The 16,501-nt window shown below is 54.3% G+C and overlaps 3 protein-coding genes across 6 annotated transcripts in view; 1 reads left to right on the top strand and 2 right to left on the bottom strand.

Moving 5' to 3' along the window:
• Nucleotides 1-26: 26 nt before the first annotated feature.
• LOC116518652 lies at nucleotides 27-11,030 on the bottom strand. Its single transcript, XM_032232167.1, has 10 exons — nucleotides 10,947-11,030; nucleotides 9,336-9,500; nucleotides 7,020-7,140; nucleotides 6,332-6,528; nucleotides 5,736-5,816; nucleotides 5,012-5,180; nucleotides 3,235-3,360; nucleotides 2,969-3,114; nucleotides 2,556-2,693; nucleotides 27-1,618 (listed from the first exon to the last, which is right to left on the bottom strand). The coding sequence occupies exons 1-10, from the start codon at nucleotides 11,028-11,030 to the stop codon at nucleotides 1,352-1,354; spliced, it is 1,494 nt and encodes a 497-aa protein (XP_032088058.1). The 3' UTR covers nucleotides 27-1,351.
• Nucleotides 11,031-11,768: 738 nt separating this feature from the next.
• Nucleotides 11,769-14,960, bottom strand: PPCS (phosphopantothenoylcysteine synthetase). Of its 2 annotated transcripts, none has more exons than XM_032232278.1 (3): nucleotides 14,405-14,960; nucleotides 13,832-13,935; nucleotides 11,769-13,375 (listed from the first exon to the last, which is right to left on the bottom strand). In XM_032232278.1, exons 1-3 carry the CDS (start codon nucleotides 14,913-14,915, stop codon nucleotides 13,058-13,060), a joined length of 933 nt encoding a protein of 310 aa, XP_032088169.1. In that variant the 5' UTR covers nucleotides 14,916-14,960; the 3' UTR covers nucleotides 11,769-13,057. The 2 variants fall into 2 exon arrangements, with proteins under 2 accessions (XP_032088169.1, XP_032088170.1); XM_032232279.1 differs by having other exon boundaries at nucleotides 14,769-14,850.
• A 280-nt stretch (nucleotides 14,961-15,240) lies between these two features.
• ZMYND12 (zinc finger MYND-type containing 12) overlaps nucleotides 15,241-16,501 on the top strand; it is an 11,556-nt gene continuing 10,295 nt past the window's right edge. For 2 of the 3 annotated variants that reach the window (XR_004256576.1, XM_032232274.1), the window contains exon 1: nucleotides 15,241-15,456. Coding sequence is in view for 2 of the 3 variants with exons in the window: in XM_032232274.1 (XP_032088165.1) it covers nucleotides 15,335-15,456 (122 nt within the window). In the remaining variant the exon portion in view is untranslated. The remainder of the gene's footprint in view (nucleotides 15,457-16,501) is intronic. The other variant, XM_032232275.1, reaches the window with a different exon arrangement.

Below are 16,501 nucleotides of genomic sequence, written 5' to 3' on the forward strand. Positions count from 1 at the left end.
TCTTAGGAGGACCATCTGGAGGGGCCCAGGAGAGAAGGGCCTTCTCCGCGGTGGCTCCCTCCCTGTGGAAGATCAGGGGGGCTCCTATTCTGGCACCCTTTCAGAAGAACTGGTTTGGCGGGGTGGAGCCCATCGAGTGACTCCTTTGATTGATTGATTGATTGATTGACGACACTAAAACGGGGATTGTTTTAGTCTCTTTATACTGGTTCTTGTTTCTTAATAAGCCGCCCAGAGTGGCTGAGAGTCAATGGGCAGCCATATCATGGGCTAAGGTGGGTTAATGCCTGTGGGGGGGGATGGGGGGGAGGGTGATGCTGCCTGGAATCCTGGGAACTGTAGTCCCAGCTGCAGCAACAAATATGGAGAGAGGCTTTAGAAGCCCCCCCCCTTCATCTTTGGAGGCAGGAGAGGGGAAGATGCCACCCCCCCTCCCTCCCTCCCGCCAGAAACCTCCCCCCTGCCTCCCAGAGAGCCCCCATCTCTTGGAGCAGCCCCTGCCTTGGCCCTCGTTCTGGGGGGGTCTCCTTCGTGAGGGCGGGGGAAGAGGGGAGCCTGCAGCAGCCCTGATATTTGGGGCCACTGGCACCTCCTGGGCCCACCAGGCCAGGCACGATGTCAGTGGGTGACATCAGAAAGGGGGAGGGCCCCCCTCCCCACCTCCTCCATCCAGCTCAGGCTTCTGAAGTTCAGAAAAAGAGGGCCGGGTGGGGGGGCTTAGTTCCTTCTCTCCCCTCTCAGAAAACCCCCCCAGCAGCTGTGACTGAACCACTTGGGAGAACCCGAAAGATCCGGCTGCTTCCCGAACCCTTTTTCAGCTCTTCTCCCTCCCTTCCTTGCGTGTCGCGAATTTGGCACACGTCTCTCGAACTTGGCACACAGGTATGCGTCTCTCGAACTTGGCACACAGGTGTATGGCCTCTGACCCCTGGGAGCCTTTCCAAGTCTGGGGCGGATGGAGAATCGCGATTAAAAATCCCATTTGACCGCAATGCAAATATAATGGTGATATGAAGAACTAATATTATTACAACTCTTAGTACAACTCTTTACTACACTACGGCAGAGGTTACAAAGCGATAGGAAGGCCGACGTAGAACGAGAACCTCAAAGGCTAAACGCAGAAGGCTGTGTAACTATCTGCTTACGTTTCTCTTCTCTTCCCTGCATTTGCTGTTGTTTTTAAAGGTAAAAACGTTTAATGGAAACTTTTTTTAAAAAAAAAACTCATTTTTAAGGCCTGTGCTGAACAGAGGGGAGACTCGGTGTGTCAGTCGAGTTCCCAAGACATGTGGACTTCAACTCCCAGAATCCCCACCCGGCCACCCAGCCCTGCCCTGAGAGGGGAGGTTTAGGCTCTGGGAACCTCCGTCATGGCAAAGATGAACCCGTTTCTCTCCAAGGACGTCGAGGGCTCCGATGGGCACCTTGGCTCTCCATCTCCTCCCTGGTTGGGCACCTGATCTTCACCCGCCTGCCCCCCGGCTGGGAACTCCAGGCAGGAGAGTCTGCTGGCCAAAACTCCCTCCTCTTCCTCCTCCTCCTCCTCTTCCTCCTCCTTCCTCTCTCTCAGGACAGGCTGGTTCAGGCGCTCGCATTCGCGGGAGAGCTCCAAGACCTGCGGGTTTCATTTCTCATTGATTGGTTTACGAAACTTCATATTAATAGCCTATTAAGTTTAGTTTAGTTTAATGAAATTCGTATGCCGCCCACTCCCATTGGGACTCTGGGCGGCTCACAGGCAAGATAAAAGCATTTTTAAAAATTTAAAAATAAGAAATACAATATTAAAATTAACACAACATCCATTCTGTCCAAGTGGGGCTGGATATCAATCAACAGCCCCAGGTCTGCCGGAACAGCCAGGTCTTGGTAGCTTTTCGGAAGGCTGGGAGAGTGGGGAGGGTCCAGATCTCTACGGGTAGATCGTTCCACAGGGCCGGCGCCACTACAGAGAAGGCCCTCCCCCGAGGGGCCACCAGCCGGCATTGTCCGGTCAACGGTACCCAAAGGAGGCCCAACCTGTGAGATCTTATTGGTTGTTGGGGGGTATTAAATCAATCATTCCTTAAATACGTTCATTCATTCAGACTTCAGCAAACACCGAGTGGGTTGAACTGAATTATCACTTGCTTGTGTTTGCAAGTGAAAAAGCGGCACATTTGTGGTTCTCAACCTATGACCGCAACCTCTGTCACTAAGTGAAGTAGCCATAAGTGAGTAGTGCCCAATTCTGCAACGTTGGTGCACCGAAGGGGAGGAAGCCTTGAGGTTCCAAAACGTTTGTATTTGCCTGGCACAAAATCATCCTTCGGGTCAGGCTTTTGCCAAATGTGGTGGCTGGTGGCACCCTGAGACAGGCCGGCCTCGACTCAAAACCTTCCGCTTAGTGACCGTCCAAAGTTACAACGGCACTGAAGAAACGTGGCATGACCGTTTTTCACACGACCGCTGCGGCACCCGCCTGGTCCCAAGCGCCCTGGGGCCCTGCGACCCCCTTTTGCAACCGTCCGGCCGGGGGAAGGTGGATCCGCTTAACGCCCGTGCCACCTCACCTTGGCTTTGAGCCGCCCGTTCTGGTGCAGCAGCTTCTTGTGAGTCAGGTGCAGGAACTCCCTCTCCTCCGCGGCTCTCTGCAGCACCCGGAGCTCCCCGTAGAGACGGAGGAGTTCAGACCGGTAGCTGTGCAGCTCCTGCGGGAGGAAGCGGGGCAGGAAGGGGAAGAAATTCATCCAAACAGCAACGGGGATCAGGGGAGAAGACGGGCCGCCTGGCGCTGATGATGTCACCCAGTCGGGACAAGTAACGTCGGCTCAGAGGGCGCCAAAGGGCCCTTCGAGGCCAACCCATCCAGGGCTCCCCTCCAAGGACTGCTGGGAGGACCCAGATGGGACAGGCGTCTGTGGGGAAGGCCCTGAGCCTCCTGGGAGAATCGGAGGTGCGGAGAGGGGAGAGAGAGGGGACCTACGTGCTTAAAGAGGCCTCCCAGGTCGCTGGCAGCCAAGCCCCCCGGAGAGGCCTCTCTCTCTGCCTCTGGGGAGCAAAGCCGGCCGTGCAGCAGCAGTCTATCTGTCCCCGGGTTCTGCTCGCTGGCCTTCCGCGGCCCGGAGGCGCCTGGAAGGAGTCGGAAGGTCGCTTGGGGAGGCTGAGCTCAGCCTTGGGCTTCTCGGCAGCTTTGAGGCGGGGTGGGTTCCACCTCCCATATTCCCCTGCCAGCAGGGACTCTCTGCTCACCGTGGGAATCGGGCTCCAGGGCCAAGAGGGGTTCTCCGGGGAGGGAAGGTTTCTCCAACGGTTCAAGGGGCGGCTGGGGCCCCTCGGCCTCCTCACCCAACGTCCCTCGCCAGATCTCAGCTCCTCCTGGCAAAGAGAGGTTTCTTTTTAAAAAAAAAAATAAAGGCCGTTCTCGACTTACGACCACTATTGAGTCCAAGGTTCCTGTTTAGGTTTAGGTTTTTTTATTGGGATTTATATGCCGCCCTTTTCCCTGAGGGGACTCAGGGCGGCTTACAACCACAGGGGAGGGGAAGTGCAAGGTCAAAACAAACACTTTGTGAACAAAAGAAAAATAATAAAACACAACTTTCATTCAGCAATCAAACACTCGGGCGGGTAATTGGAAGCCTATCCCCAGGCCTGCTGGGAGAGCCAGATCTTGAGGGCTGCGCGGAAGGTCTGGATCGTGGTGAGGGTGCGGATCTCCATGGGGAGCTCGTTCCATAGGGTCGGGGCAGCAACAGAAAAGGCTCTCCTCCGTGTGGTCGCCAGTCGACATTGACTGGCAGATGGGATTCGGAGGAGGCCCAGTCTGTGCGATCTGATTGGTCGATTTAGGGAGGTAATCGGCAGAAGGCGGTCTCTCAAGTACCCAGATCCACTACCATGGAGTGCTTTAAAGATGGTCATCATTATCCTGAAGCGCACCCGGAGACCAACAGGCAGCCAGTGCAGCTCGCGGAGGACAGGTGTAACGTGGGCGAATCGAGGTGCGCCCACTATCACTCGCGCGGCTGCATTTTGGACTAGCTGTAGTCGCCGGATGCACTTCAGGGGCAACCCCATGTAGAGCCCATTGCAGTATTCCAGTCTAGAGATCACAAGGGCTCGAGTGACTGTTGTGAGGGCCCCCCGGTCTAGGTAGGGCCGCAACTGGCGGACCAGGCGAACCTGGGCAAATGCCCCCCTGGTCACAGCTGACAGCTGATGGTCAAAAGTCAGCTGTGGATCCAGGAGGACTCCTAAGTTGCGGACCCTATCTGAGGGGTATAAAATTTGACCCCCCAGCCTAAGCGTTGGTGTATTAGCCAAATTATTGGGGGGGAAACACAACAGCCACTCGGTCTTATCCGGGTTGAGCACCAGTTTGTTAGCACTCATCCAGTTCTTAACGGCCTCCAGACCCCGGTTCATCACGTCCACCGCTTCATTGAGTTGGCACGGGGCGGACAGATACAATTGCGTATCGTCCGCATATTGATGGTATTTTATCCCGTGCCTCCGAATGATCTCGCCCAGCGGTCTGCTAAGCAACAGACAATGAAGCGAGTTTTGTCTCCATTTTGCAACACCATTCTTGCCCCAGTTGTTAAGCGAATCACTCCAGTTGTGAAGCTGATCACACGGTCGTTAAGCGAACTGCTCTTCCGCACGGACTTTGCTCGTCGGAAGCTCGCCAACGAGGGTCACATGGCCCCGGGACACTGCGACCGTCATAAATAAGAGTCAGTTGGCAAACGCCTGGATTCTGATCAGGCGGCCCCAGGGAGGCTGCAATGATCGTGAAGTGTGAAAAAACGGTCATACATCACTTTCTTTGGTGCCATTGTTGGCACCGAACTAAATGAACCGTTGTAACTCGAGGACTGCCTGCAGCCAGAGTTCCCCCCGTTGACGAGGGAAGTTTGGGAATTTGTAGTCCTGGCCCAGCCCACTGGGAGACTTCAGCTCCCAGAATTCCCCAAGGAAAAGGAGGAGAGGAGGAGGAGGAAAGGAAGAAGAAGAAAGGACCCACCAGCCGAGTCGCGCAGGTTCCCCCGCTCTCCCTCTGCTGCGTCCAGATCCTCCTCCAACGCCGGGATCCCCTCCTGGGCACTCCGGAGCCTGTCTGGGGTTCCCTCCAGGCCTTGGCCGGCCTCTTCCCAGACGGGCCGCCCTCCGTCCGGCTCTCCTGCCAAGGGAAGCTGGGGGACAAACCACCTCTCTCTCAGCCAGAGCGGGCAGAGGACGGCCAGGGGCGCAAAACGTCCTCGTGTTGTTGTGGCTGTGGTGATTGTTGCTCTAGTCACAACGGAGAGGTTTTCATCATGCAGACTGCAAGGAGGGAAACTCGTCCAGAGACACAACGGGCAGCCTCTCCCCAAATAAGGGGGGGGGGGGGTTGCCTTAAGATAAAGACTCTCACCAAGAACGAAGAGAGTCCTGGCTCTGAATTTTGATCCCGAGGCTGCATGGAACACGGCCCTAAGTCCCTTTTGCCCCGATCACCTTAAACGGTCACTAAACCGAATGGCTGTAGGCCGAGGACTATCTCCATGCCCTTTGTTGGAGTGGCAACCCTGTTCCAACTCGATTTTTTTAAAGGAATTATCTCTTTATATATATGTATGTGTCTGTCTGTCCATCCGTCCATCCGTCCATCTATCTCACAGCTCCGCCCTCTGACCGGATCGGGGTCAGATTTTCCTTTCATAATTTCCTCAACCTTTTATTTATTTCTATTTTTTGGCTTTGCTCACCGTCCTTGGGAGGTGGTGCAGGGATGGTTGTGGCTGGTGCAATCCCTCCTCTAACCTCGGATGGAAGAGATGCCGTTCATCCTTCAGCCGGGGGAAAGCAAAAGAGAAGCGTTGTTGTTTTTTAAAGGGGTTTAGCGAGCTTTGTTTAGCAAAGGGAAGTGCTGGTGCGAGAACCCCAGCAAGGGGCCAGACTGGAGACCCAAACTCTTTGGTAGCCTCCCAGTGCAACGAACAAGGACATTCCATTTCGCAGCTACTAAGATTGTCGGCTGAGCGGGGACAAAAATAGCCAGAGAAGCGACTGAAGACGTTTCCCTAATGGGCCTCTTGTCAGTTAACGGGAGCACTGATTTATCACCTGCTTATTAGGCGCTATGGGGCCGAGGGCAGTGATGGTGCCCGAGAGAGCAACACTTAGCAACTGAGCCGCTGGCCGTTCGGACCAAGAGAGCCGGCAGCGGGGAAATCTCTGCCATCTCAGCTGCCCTGGGAGGAGGGTGTGTGTGTGTGTGGGGGGGTATCTGCATTGAAAGCTTCCCTCCTAGCCCTAACCCTCGGTGCAACCCCCACCCCCCACCCCCCAGAACAGAAAAGACCTGCGCTTGTAGGGAAGCCGCGCAGGGCCTCCCCAGGCAGTGGGGGGCTCCCAGGTGCTGCTCCAGGGCCTCCATCCGCTCCAGCAGGGAGCTTCTCTCCACCAGCAGGTAGGCCACCTGCTCGCTGGGGCTGCTGTGGACGATGCTGGCCAGGCCCTCCAGCGCCAGCAGCTCAGCCACCTCCTTATGCTGAGACTCTGGGGAGAAACACGAGGCAGAGCCCCTACCTTAGCATTGGGGGTGAGGGGGGAACCTCTCTTCCCTCCCTCCCTCCCTCCCTCCCTCCCTCCAGAGGACGGGGAATTGTATGCCACTTTTTGCTGCTGAAGGAAAAGCAGCCCATCGTCCCAAACAGTAGGATGGCTTTGCGTCTGGGTGAAGCCGTGTTTGGAAGGATAAGCAGAGGAAAGGCTGGAACTGCTGCCCCCCTCCCGCCTCGAAAGTGACTCGCCTGCAGCTCAGGCGGTCAGGATGGGCCTGGGGGGGGCAGAGAGGCTCCCCTCTGGCTCTGCCTGGGAGGAAGCCTCCACTGGGACGACGTCATCGTCACAGCCCAAACTCTTGCATTACCAGAGGACCACCTGCCGGAATGGGGGGGCCGGGAGGCTGGGCCGCAGGAGCCCAAAGGGGCCTCTCTTGCAAGGGAAACGTTTGGGAAGCAGCAGCCGAGGGCAGGTGGGGGGGGTACCCTGTTCCAACTGCAGCTGGGTGAACTTCGTCCTCAGCTCTTCGTTTTCCCGTTCGTATTCCACCGCCAGAGCATCCCGCCCTTCTGTCAAGGCCCGGACGTGACCGACGTAATTCTGCACCTGAAGAGGAGGAGGAGGATGAGGAGGGTCCCAAACTCTGCTGCTTTCCCAGCTGAGCAACGGGGTCAATGGGCCTCTCAGCCTCCTTGCTTTAAGCGTTAAGGGCAGCGGTTCACAACTTGGGCAGCTTGAGGATGGACGGACTTTGACTCCGAGAATTCCCAGCCACACAGCAGCCTTGGGGGAAAAAAACCCAACTTTCCAGATTCTGATGGTCACCAGGTGGCACCCTGGCTCTGCTCAAGGGCCTCTTCCAAAGCAAAGATCCCCCCCCACCCCACCCCTTTAGTTCCTCCTCCCCAGACCAGAAATCTGCATAACCAGAAATTCCAGCCTCCTTCCCTCCCTCCCTCCCTCCCTCCCTCCCTCCCTCCCTCCCCAGGACTCCTTGGTTGGTCAGTGAGCGGAAGGCCTCCTCGGGGCTCCCTACACACAACCGTGGCAAGACATGGAATCCGGTTTATTTCCAAATGGAGAGACCTATTTCCAAGAGAGGAATTTAAGGGAGCCATGAGGCTCTCCAGAAGAGGAAGCTTTAGGGAGACCGGACAGCCGTCGGTCTGGAAAGGAACAGGGCCTCCTGCTTGAGCAGAGGGTTGGAATAGGAGACCTCCCAGGTCCCTCCGAACTCTGCTATTCTGCTAATTCTTGAACAAGGCTGCCCCAGTCACAGAAGGGGGCCGTTTGAGGGTTTCATCGTCCGAACGACAACAACTCACGTCAAGGTGGGGAGGGGGATTCAGGGCCAAAGCAGAGTGGCCCAACTCGCCTTCCGACAGGGAGACAAACATTTGCAACCAACCAAGAGACGCACAGTGTGCTGAGCTATTCTAGTCCCTGTTGTTTTGGAGCGGCCAATGGAGCCGCCCCCCCTCCCCGCCCCTCAATTCCATTCTGACCCTTCTCCCCTTTCCTTGACCAGACGTCCGAGAACAAACGGACTGTACCCAGACATCACCAAGCGAGACAAGGGGGAGGCCTGCCCTTCCTTCCCAGCGGGAGGAAAAGGGAGCATTTGCAAAGCGGAGGGTGGGCAGCGGTGGGTCGCCCAGCAAGGGGGCAAGGGCTGCTTTCCCCCCTGTCAAGATGACGACAGCGGGGAAAGGAAACGGATCACGGGCCGAGCCGGGGAAGCGATGCTTGGCGTGGCCTGCAAGAATCCCGCTCCTCCTGCTGTCTTAAGTCTCCGCTTTGAAGGCTGCAAAGAGGGGAGGGACCCACCCAGCGCTCTTTCCTACCCCCCCCCCCCAGATCAGATGGGCGCGGGAAAACAGGAAGCGCCGCTCTGCGGAGACCGGAGCATTCTTCAGGGGGCTTTGCGCAGGAAGGTCCCCTGCGGGCGTCCGACACTGAACACAAGACGCAAAAAGGCCAGGAAAGGCCCAAGACGCTCCGAAGAATGGCCGCTCTCGGCTCCAAGAAAAGCAGGATATGCAGAACAAACGAGAGACGGGCGGGTTTACGTCGGTCTCTGCAGGGGCTTTTAAGGGCAGCCGGAGAGCAGTCCTAGAGGCCCCACTGGGGCACCGGCCGCTCCCAAGGGCCTGACCCACGGCTGACCTCCTCGCCAGCTTCTCCAACACTCAAGCAAGCATGGAAGGGGCTCCAGGGGCTGCAGGCGCCCCGTCACTCAGGAAAAGATTGGGCAGCCCTTTGTCTCAAATGGGATAAGGTCTCCTGCCCCAGGAGGGGGTTGGACTAGACGACCTCCGAGGGTCCCTGTGATTCTAATTACATCCCTTCCATGCAGGCAAATGTCTGATTTAGAAGCCAACGCTCATCCTGGTTCAACCTGAAGGTGGCTTGAAAGGGTTCACAGCTGGTTCTCGCTTAGCAACTGCTTCGCACGGCGACCGTTCGCAGTTACCAGGGTGGCGAAAAAGTAAGGGGAAGACTAACAACGCTATCGACTAACTTAACTGCAGCGATTCACTTAGCAACGGCGGCAAGGAAGGTTATAAAATGGGGGGGAAAACTCATTTAGCACCTGCTCGCTTAACAACGGAACCTCTGGCCTCAAGGATGGTTGTAACTTGAGGACTACCCAGAGTGGGGAGTGTACCCCCCACTAATGAACTGCACACATTTTAGGAGGGCAACTGGGCATTTTCCTGAGTCTCCACCCGTCCCTAGAAATGGGGTGCCCCCCCCCCGAATGATTGGGGTAGCCTAATCGTTCCAGAGGGGCTCCCCACCTCTCTCATCTCTTCCTCCAGCTGCTGACGGAGCAATGCCCCGGAGGAGAAATGCAGCTCCTCGGGGCCACGCAGGGACCAGGGCCACGCATGGCCTAGCTGGGTCTCCGAGAGGGCGGTGGGGGCGGTGGCAGCGTCTCCTCCTCCTTCGGCCTCCCCCGGCGGCTGGAAGAGAGAAAAGGATCCGCGTCAGTTCCCTTCCGCAAGGAGGCCAGCATGGCGGCACAGCTGGGCAAGAAGCCTTGGCATAACGCGGCTTACGGCCAGGGCAAACCATGGCTGGAACCGACTCTGGCTTGGCGCTCCGGAAGCAGCCACAGAAATCGAATCTAAGGAAGTTCTAAGCCAATAGATCCCTGTCGTCCGGAGCCAGCACTGTTGAAGGCTGGGGAGCATGGAAGTCGGGATCCAATGCATTGAGAAGTCCATCCACCTACGTATTCATGCATGTGTGCTTTATACACACCCACACACAAACACGTATGTATATATACATGTATATACAGTTGTGTGGGCATTTAGCTTAGATGTATATATGTATGTATGTATGTATTGTGTCACAACCCCTGGTAAAAACTATATATGTGTGTGTGTGTGTGTGTGTGTGTGTGTATAGTCAGTTATTTATCAGCACAAATACCACATATATGTGTGTGTGTGTATGTATTTAGTGTCACAACCCCTGGTATGCCCAAATATGGGAGGAAGTTCACTGCTTCCATTCTCTGTCCATCGACTCATCACAAGAGACCATCCAGACAGAAACCCAATATTTTTACTGTTGCCTTTGTTACATTTGTGTTGTATTTGTGCTGATAAATAAATAAAGGGAGACTAGTATAGATCTATTACAAGCTATTTAGTTCTCATCAGCTCTAGCCATACCCTTACATGCCCAGGTTCAAATCCCAGTAAGGGTACAAATACAACACATATATGTATGTGTGTGTCTATGTATATGATTATGTATGGTTTTGTAGTTTTTCATGGGTGTAGCATGCATATATATATATATATATATATATATATATATATATATATATATGCATGCTACATATATATAAACACACACACATACATACACATACATATACACACACATATACATGTGTGTGTCTTATGTGTACACATGTACATATATACAAATACACACAGACATATGCATATGTACAGCCAGTCATGGAGAGAGATTTTTATATTATTTATTTAGCCATCCCATTTGCAAAGCGATTTAAATTTAATAAATTTTGCATGCCTTCCACATTTTTGCTTTTTAATTGACCTATCCTGGGGTTCGGTATGTCTGTCAATGATATACGTACATTTATGCCTAAATAAAGGGGGGGGGGAACATACGTGCGTGTTATATTCTTGCCCATTTCTGCAAGGTGGGAGTCCATATAACTGGAATAAAATCAGCCAATAGATATTTATAGCCGTGGTTAGGGGGGAAAAAAAAACCCAGCCCGTTCTTCTTCAACCCTGACGCCTTGAGTGGAGCCTCCTTGGGCAGAAGCAGTCTACCCTCCCCTGCGCCCACCGCCTCCAGAATGGCTACCTCCCGGCCTCGCCCGCCGCCGCCGCCCTTCCTGGCCCCCCAGGCGGACTCACCGGCCGGGCTCCCTCCATGAGGGCGCCGCGGCACCAGCCGGGCCGGTCGGGAGGCTCAGCCGGCAAAGCGGGCCGCGAAACCATGGCAACGCGCGGCCTAGGCTCGCCGAGACGCCGTCGGGAGCCCTGGAAACTGGCCACGCCCCCTTAAAGGAACCGCTTCCCATTTCTTTCCACACTCATCCAACCGTGCTTTGCTTAGCGTAGGATAAACGGGGATATAGCAAGCAGGGAGGGGGGGGGAATTATCCCCAAATGTGGGGGGGGGACGCTCTTCTATTGCAGGAAGCCCACCCTGCCAATGACCCACAGGTGAAAATGGAGAGAGAAGCTAAGCTTTGAAACCTGGTTTTCAACACTGAAGGCACACACGAGAGAAACCAACATGCAACCTTGGATCCTGCTCCATCCTTGTCTTAAGGAAGCAAGCCAGGTTTCAGGCTCCAGCATCATCCCAGGGATGTCCCATCGTGCTAGGATGCCCTTCAAACCTGGCCCCTTTGTGTGGACTCCGGCTCCCAGAATTCCTCAGCAAGCATGCTGGGAATTGAAGTCCACACATCTTAAAGCCACCCAAGCTGAGAAAATGTTGTTCTGATAATTTCTCCCCCAGTAGCAGCTCCAAAGGCCAGTGACAGACAACCATGTGTGCTAGAAGTGAGCCCAAAGCCCATATGAATAGCATTGCACCAAGAAAGCCAGCTGCTTTAACCACGGTTTACAAAACACACCATGAATATATGGCAAAAAAAAAAAAAACCCACCATGTTTTGCCTAGTGCGTGCTAAGCCAAAGACACATAGAGCAAGCTAGAACAACACATACAATTTCTTGAGTCTAGTTTCTGATTTTTTTTAATTATTCTGAATCTCTATATTGTCTTCCTTTTTCACAGCCTTCCTCAAGTATCACATTCCTTTTTCTGGTCAATTTTAAAACACGATCCAAGAAGTTTGACAGTTATAGTTTGCAAACACAGGGCAATCAATTTTGGGTCTTAGTAACAAAGGAACCATAACGTGGCTTGATTAACCTGGGGTGTATCATGAAAGCATAGCCAGCAAACCATTTTAAGGAAGGCAGAACTGAGCAGCAACACAATACAGGAAGCCCTCAACTTACTACCACAAGTGGTATCAGAACATCCGTCAGTAAGCAATGCAATCATTAAGTGAGTTGTGCCTGATTTTTTTGACCTTTTTTTTTGCTGCGGCCATTAAGCAAATCAGCCTCCCACATTGATTTTGCTGTCAAAAGCTCCCTGGGAAAGTCACGACTGGTGATCACATGGCCCTGGGATGCTGGTTGCCAAGCGCACACATTTTGATCCAGTAACCGTGGGGACTCTGCAACAGTTTGTAAGTACAAGGACCAGTTGTAAGTTACATTTTTCATCATTGTCCTAACTTTGAACAGTCATTAAACCAACGGTTATAAGTGGAGGACTACATGTATAAAATTCACATTTCCTAAGGCATCAAAGTGATGGAAGATTTAAACCATTTGACTTTTTTCTTGCAAGAGAACAGGAAAACATTAACTTCAGAAAAGGTCAGATGGAGACATTTTGGACAAAAAAGACAACATTGGAACATCACTGGTCTACCACACTCCAATGGATCTATTATTTGACCAGTTAATAAATTTGGGACTACCCAAAATTGGGAGACGATGTCAACAAGCCAAATGCTGGCTGAGAAATTCTTATTATTTTGTGCAAACTGGCTTAATTCAAGGTGGAACAAGATTCAGAAATTGACTAGAACGCTTTTCAATTTTTCCTGAGTAATTTTTACCAAGGCGAGGGGGGGGTAGGTTGCTGTCTGTTTGGTCTCCAAAACACCAACCCCTGTGAATCAATCACACACCAGAGCGAGTCGTGACTTGGAATGTTTCTGTCCTTTAAACCTTCTCACCAATGAGCAGCAAACGGGTCTGGAGATGTGCAAAGAAAACCAGGAAGCTGTGTCAGATTCCGCCTCCCTGACCCCAGTTAATGAGATCTCTGTTAACAGGAAATAGAAGCTTTCCAGTGTCACCATCACCAGCTCCTAGCAGTTCTTAAATTTATAGCTTCAGCTTGGAAGATTTCACATTTATCCATCAGGAAATCATTTTTCCATAAAGGCTTTGTGCTGGGATACTAGGTGGTTGACAATCTTGTCCTCAAGCTCTATCCCTTGGGCGATTTCCTCCTCCGAAATGGACAACGGGGTTTCTGAATCCTTAGTCACAACGATCACGGCGGTTCTTCGCGAGTCCAAGGCGTTGGCAATGACTACCTGATGGTTGTATTTGGCCAGGGCCTGCCTGGCTTTTTCAACCAGGATCGAAGGATCAGTTTCCAACTTGAAGGAGATCACAAACGCCTGGGGGGCCCATTCCTTAACCAGAGGAGACAGCATTTTGGGTACCATCTTCATGGTTATCTGCAACAAGGGAAGCAGAGAGAATTTAGCAAAAGGCAGGAATACCTTTTCCATCCAGAGAAAAAAAATAGCAATGATGCTACTAATGGCCCCCTTCAGGTGCTTCCCCAAAGCACCTAAAGACAGGACAAGAAACGGATGGAAACTAATCAAAGAGAAGCAGCCTAGAACTAAGGAACAATTTCCTGAGAGTAAGGAAGTGGACTTATAGGTGCTCCAACACTGGGGGCTTTTAAGAAGAGATTGGACAGTCATTTGTCTGAAATGGTATAGGGCCTCCTGCTTGAGCAGGGGGTTGGACTAAAAGACTTCCAGGGTCCCGTCCAACGGTTATTCTCTTGTCTCCTTTGGCCCCTCTTTCCAGCTCTCTCATCTTTCTCCTCCCCAAATTTTTCCACTTTTCTGTCTCATAGCTGCCATCCTTGTGGAAGGGTGTGCCACATCATCTCCTCTTACCTGGAGGGGCCCGTCAGAAGACTGGATTTTATGTTCGGGCATCTCTGAAGGGGGGATGTAGAAATCCGACACAGCCGCTGCCAAGTAGAACATGGCGCTGGAACCTGATGGGCCAGAATGAGTGAAAAATACGGGTATGAAAGGAAAACCAGCTGCTCCATCCTTCCAAAATAAAACTATAAAAGCAAAGCTAGTCGGCCAGCCACCTGAGAGGCCTAGAATTCCCAGGCTCCTAGGCAACCAATCGCATATATACTGTAGTATTTCCATGTGCTGCATTTACTTTTACTGCAATAGCGTTAAGTACCGTTTGCATGTGCTGCGTTTCCACGCATTGTACTGGGTCTATTTGCACCTACTGTAATGGACTTACAGCCATAGTACTCTTCCACGTAGTGTTTGCATGCATTGCATCAGCTCTCCTTGCAACTATTCTAAAAGCAAATGTTTACGTGTGTGCGGTGTTCCATTGCACTGGCGTGTCTCTGCATGCCTGCCTTGCATTAATCTTATCCCCGCCCTGCCTTTCCCTGCATGTGAAGTAAAGGCCTTTCCCTCCCAGCGGGGCCTCACCGAGCGGGGCCAGGGCGCGGGCGGCGGCGCGCAGCAGGGCCAGGTACTCGGCCAGCCCGGCGAACTCCAGGGCCAGGAAGGCTCCGTCGTTCCGGGCCCGGCTGTAGGCGCGCAGGGCGGGTAGGAGCGCAGGGAGCGCCCCGTCGCGCACGCCCACCGCCCCGTCCTCCTCGTGCACGCGCAGCAGGTCCAGCAGGGCCGGGCCGGGCGGGGGCAGCACGCGCGCCCAGGGGAAGGCCGAGCGCGCCCGGTGCAGGAAGCAGACGGAGTAGCCGGCCGCCGCCAGACGCTCCGCCGAAGCCGCCCCGCGCCGCCCGCTGCTGAAGTTCTCCAGGAAGCGGACCGCGCGGGCCTCCAGGGGCACCTGCGTCCCGCCGGACGTCACCAGCGCCACGCGGCGCCCGCCAGCCCGCTGCGCCTCCGCCCAGGCCCGGACGCGACGCTCTGCCTCGGCCGCCGCCGCCGCCGATTCCCGCTCCCAGGACACCGTCGTCGTCCCCGCCGCCGCCATTGCTGCCACCCCGACCGGAAGACCCGCCTCCCGCGCCTGCGCTCTAATTTCCTAGTTAAAGCGATCTTCCGGGAAGCATAAGCGGAAAAGGTGGCTTTTTCCGGCCAAATCTTCATGTCACGATGGCCTCCGCTGTAAGTCCCGCCTCTTGCACTCGTCCAAGTCAAGAGCGCCTTTCCGGGAAACAACCGGAAGTGGAGTCTGGAGGTTTGGTTTTTCTAGGCGGGGGGTTCATGGCATGGCTGCCGCTGCTTGTTTGCGCCTGCGTGCCACGCCCGTCCCAGCCACAGCACCGCTGTTCCGGGAACCATAACCGGACGTGACGTATAAAAGTGTTTCTTTCTCGAGCATGATGGCGGCCGCCGGAAGCCCCGTCTCCCCCTTAGCAACGGCGGCCCTAGCAACGGCGGCAGGAGAAGATGGCCATGCAGACGGAGTGGCTGGTGCCGCTGGCTCAGCCCCGGCAGAAGAAGCGGCGCTGCGAACTCTGCCTCGGCCCCGCCAACGTCCGCTGCGCCGCTTGCCTGGTCACCTACTACTGGTGAGTGGCCCGCAGGCGGCGCTCCGTCCGGGAAAGCGCCCGGGGGGGCTGCAGCCGTTGCAATTCTCCCTTTTCCAAGTTGCTCAGCGAAAGATACGAGTGTAAAAAGTTCTAGTTCTAGTTCTAGTTGCGTTTATTTATAGGCCGCCCTTTTCCCTGAGGGGACTCAGGGCGGCTAACAACTTATGGGAGGGGGAGACGTACAATAACATAAAAATACAATATGTAGTTAAGATCAAACAACATTCATTCAACATTCGGGCGGGGGCAAAGTATGGTCTTTACCCCCAGGCCTGGCGGGATAGCCAGATCTTGAGGGCTGTGCGGAAGGTCTGAAGGGTGGTGAGGGTACGGATCCCCACGGGGAGATCGTTCCAGAGGGTCGGAGCTACCACTGAAAAGGCTCTCCTCCGCGTAGTTGCCAGCCGGCACTGGCTGGCGGATGGAACTCGGAGGAGGCCTAATCTGTGGGATCTTATGGGTCGAGAGGAGGTAATTGGCAGAAGGCGGTCTCCCAAGTACGCAGATCCACTACCATGAAGGGCTTTATAGGTAGTAAGAAGCACCTTGAAGCGCACACGGAGGCCAACAGGTAGCCAGTGCAGCTCGTGGAGGATAGGTGTTATGTGGGCGAACCGAGGTGCACCCACGATCACTCGCGCGGCCGCATTCTGGACTAGCTGAAGTCGCCGAATGCTCTTCAAGGGCAGCCCCATGTAGAGCACGTTGCAGTACTCCAGCCTAGAGGTCACGAGGGCGCGAGTGACTGTTGTGAGAGCCTCCCGGTTCAGGTAGGGTCGCAACTGGCGCACCAGGCGAACCTGGGCAAATGCCCCCCTGGTCACAGCCGACAAATGGTGGTCAAAAGTCAGCTGTGGATCCAGGAGGACTCCCAGGTTGCGAACCCTGTCTGAGGGGTGTAAATTTTGACCCCCCAGCCTGATCGTTGGAACACTAGCCAAATTTTTGGGAGGGAAACACAACAGCCACTCGGTCTTATCTGGGTTGAGTACAAGCTTGTTAGCCCGCATCCAGTCCCTAACGG

Source organism: Thamnophis elegans, chromosome 15 (genome assembly GCF_009769535.1).
Source record: "Thamnophis elegans isolate rThaEle1 chromosome 15, rThaEle1.pri, whole genome shotgun sequence".
In the NCBI taxonomy this organism is placed as follows: domain Eukaryota; kingdom Metazoa; phylum Chordata; class Lepidosauria; order Squamata; family Colubridae; genus Thamnophis; species Thamnophis elegans.

Coding starts and splice junctions, on each gene's coding strand:
- LOC116518652 (XM_032232167.1), bottom strand. CDS start 11,030: ATGGTTTCGCGGCCCGCTTTGCCGGCTGAGCCTCCCGACCGGCCCGGC. Junction 9,501..10,946: donor TCATGGAGGGAGCCCGGCCG/GTGAGTCCGCCT, acceptor TCTCTCTTCCAG/CCGCCGGGGGAGGCCGAAGG. Junction 5,817..6,331: donor CGGCTTCCCTACAAGCGCAG/GTCTTTTCTGTT, acceptor CCCCGGCTGAAG/GATGAACGGCATCTCTTCCA.
- PPCS (XM_032232278.1), bottom strand. CDS start 14,915: ATGGCGGCGGCGGGGACGACGACGGTGTCCTGGGAGCGGGAATCGGCG. Junction 13,936..14,404: donor CCGCGCCCTGGCCCCGCTCG/GTGAGGCCCCGC, acceptor CTGGCCCATCAG/GTTCCAGCGCCATGTTCTAC. Junction 13,376..13,831: donor CTTCTGACGGGCCCCTCCAG/GTAAGAGGAGAT, acceptor CCCTTGTTGCAG/ATAACCATGAAGATGGTACC.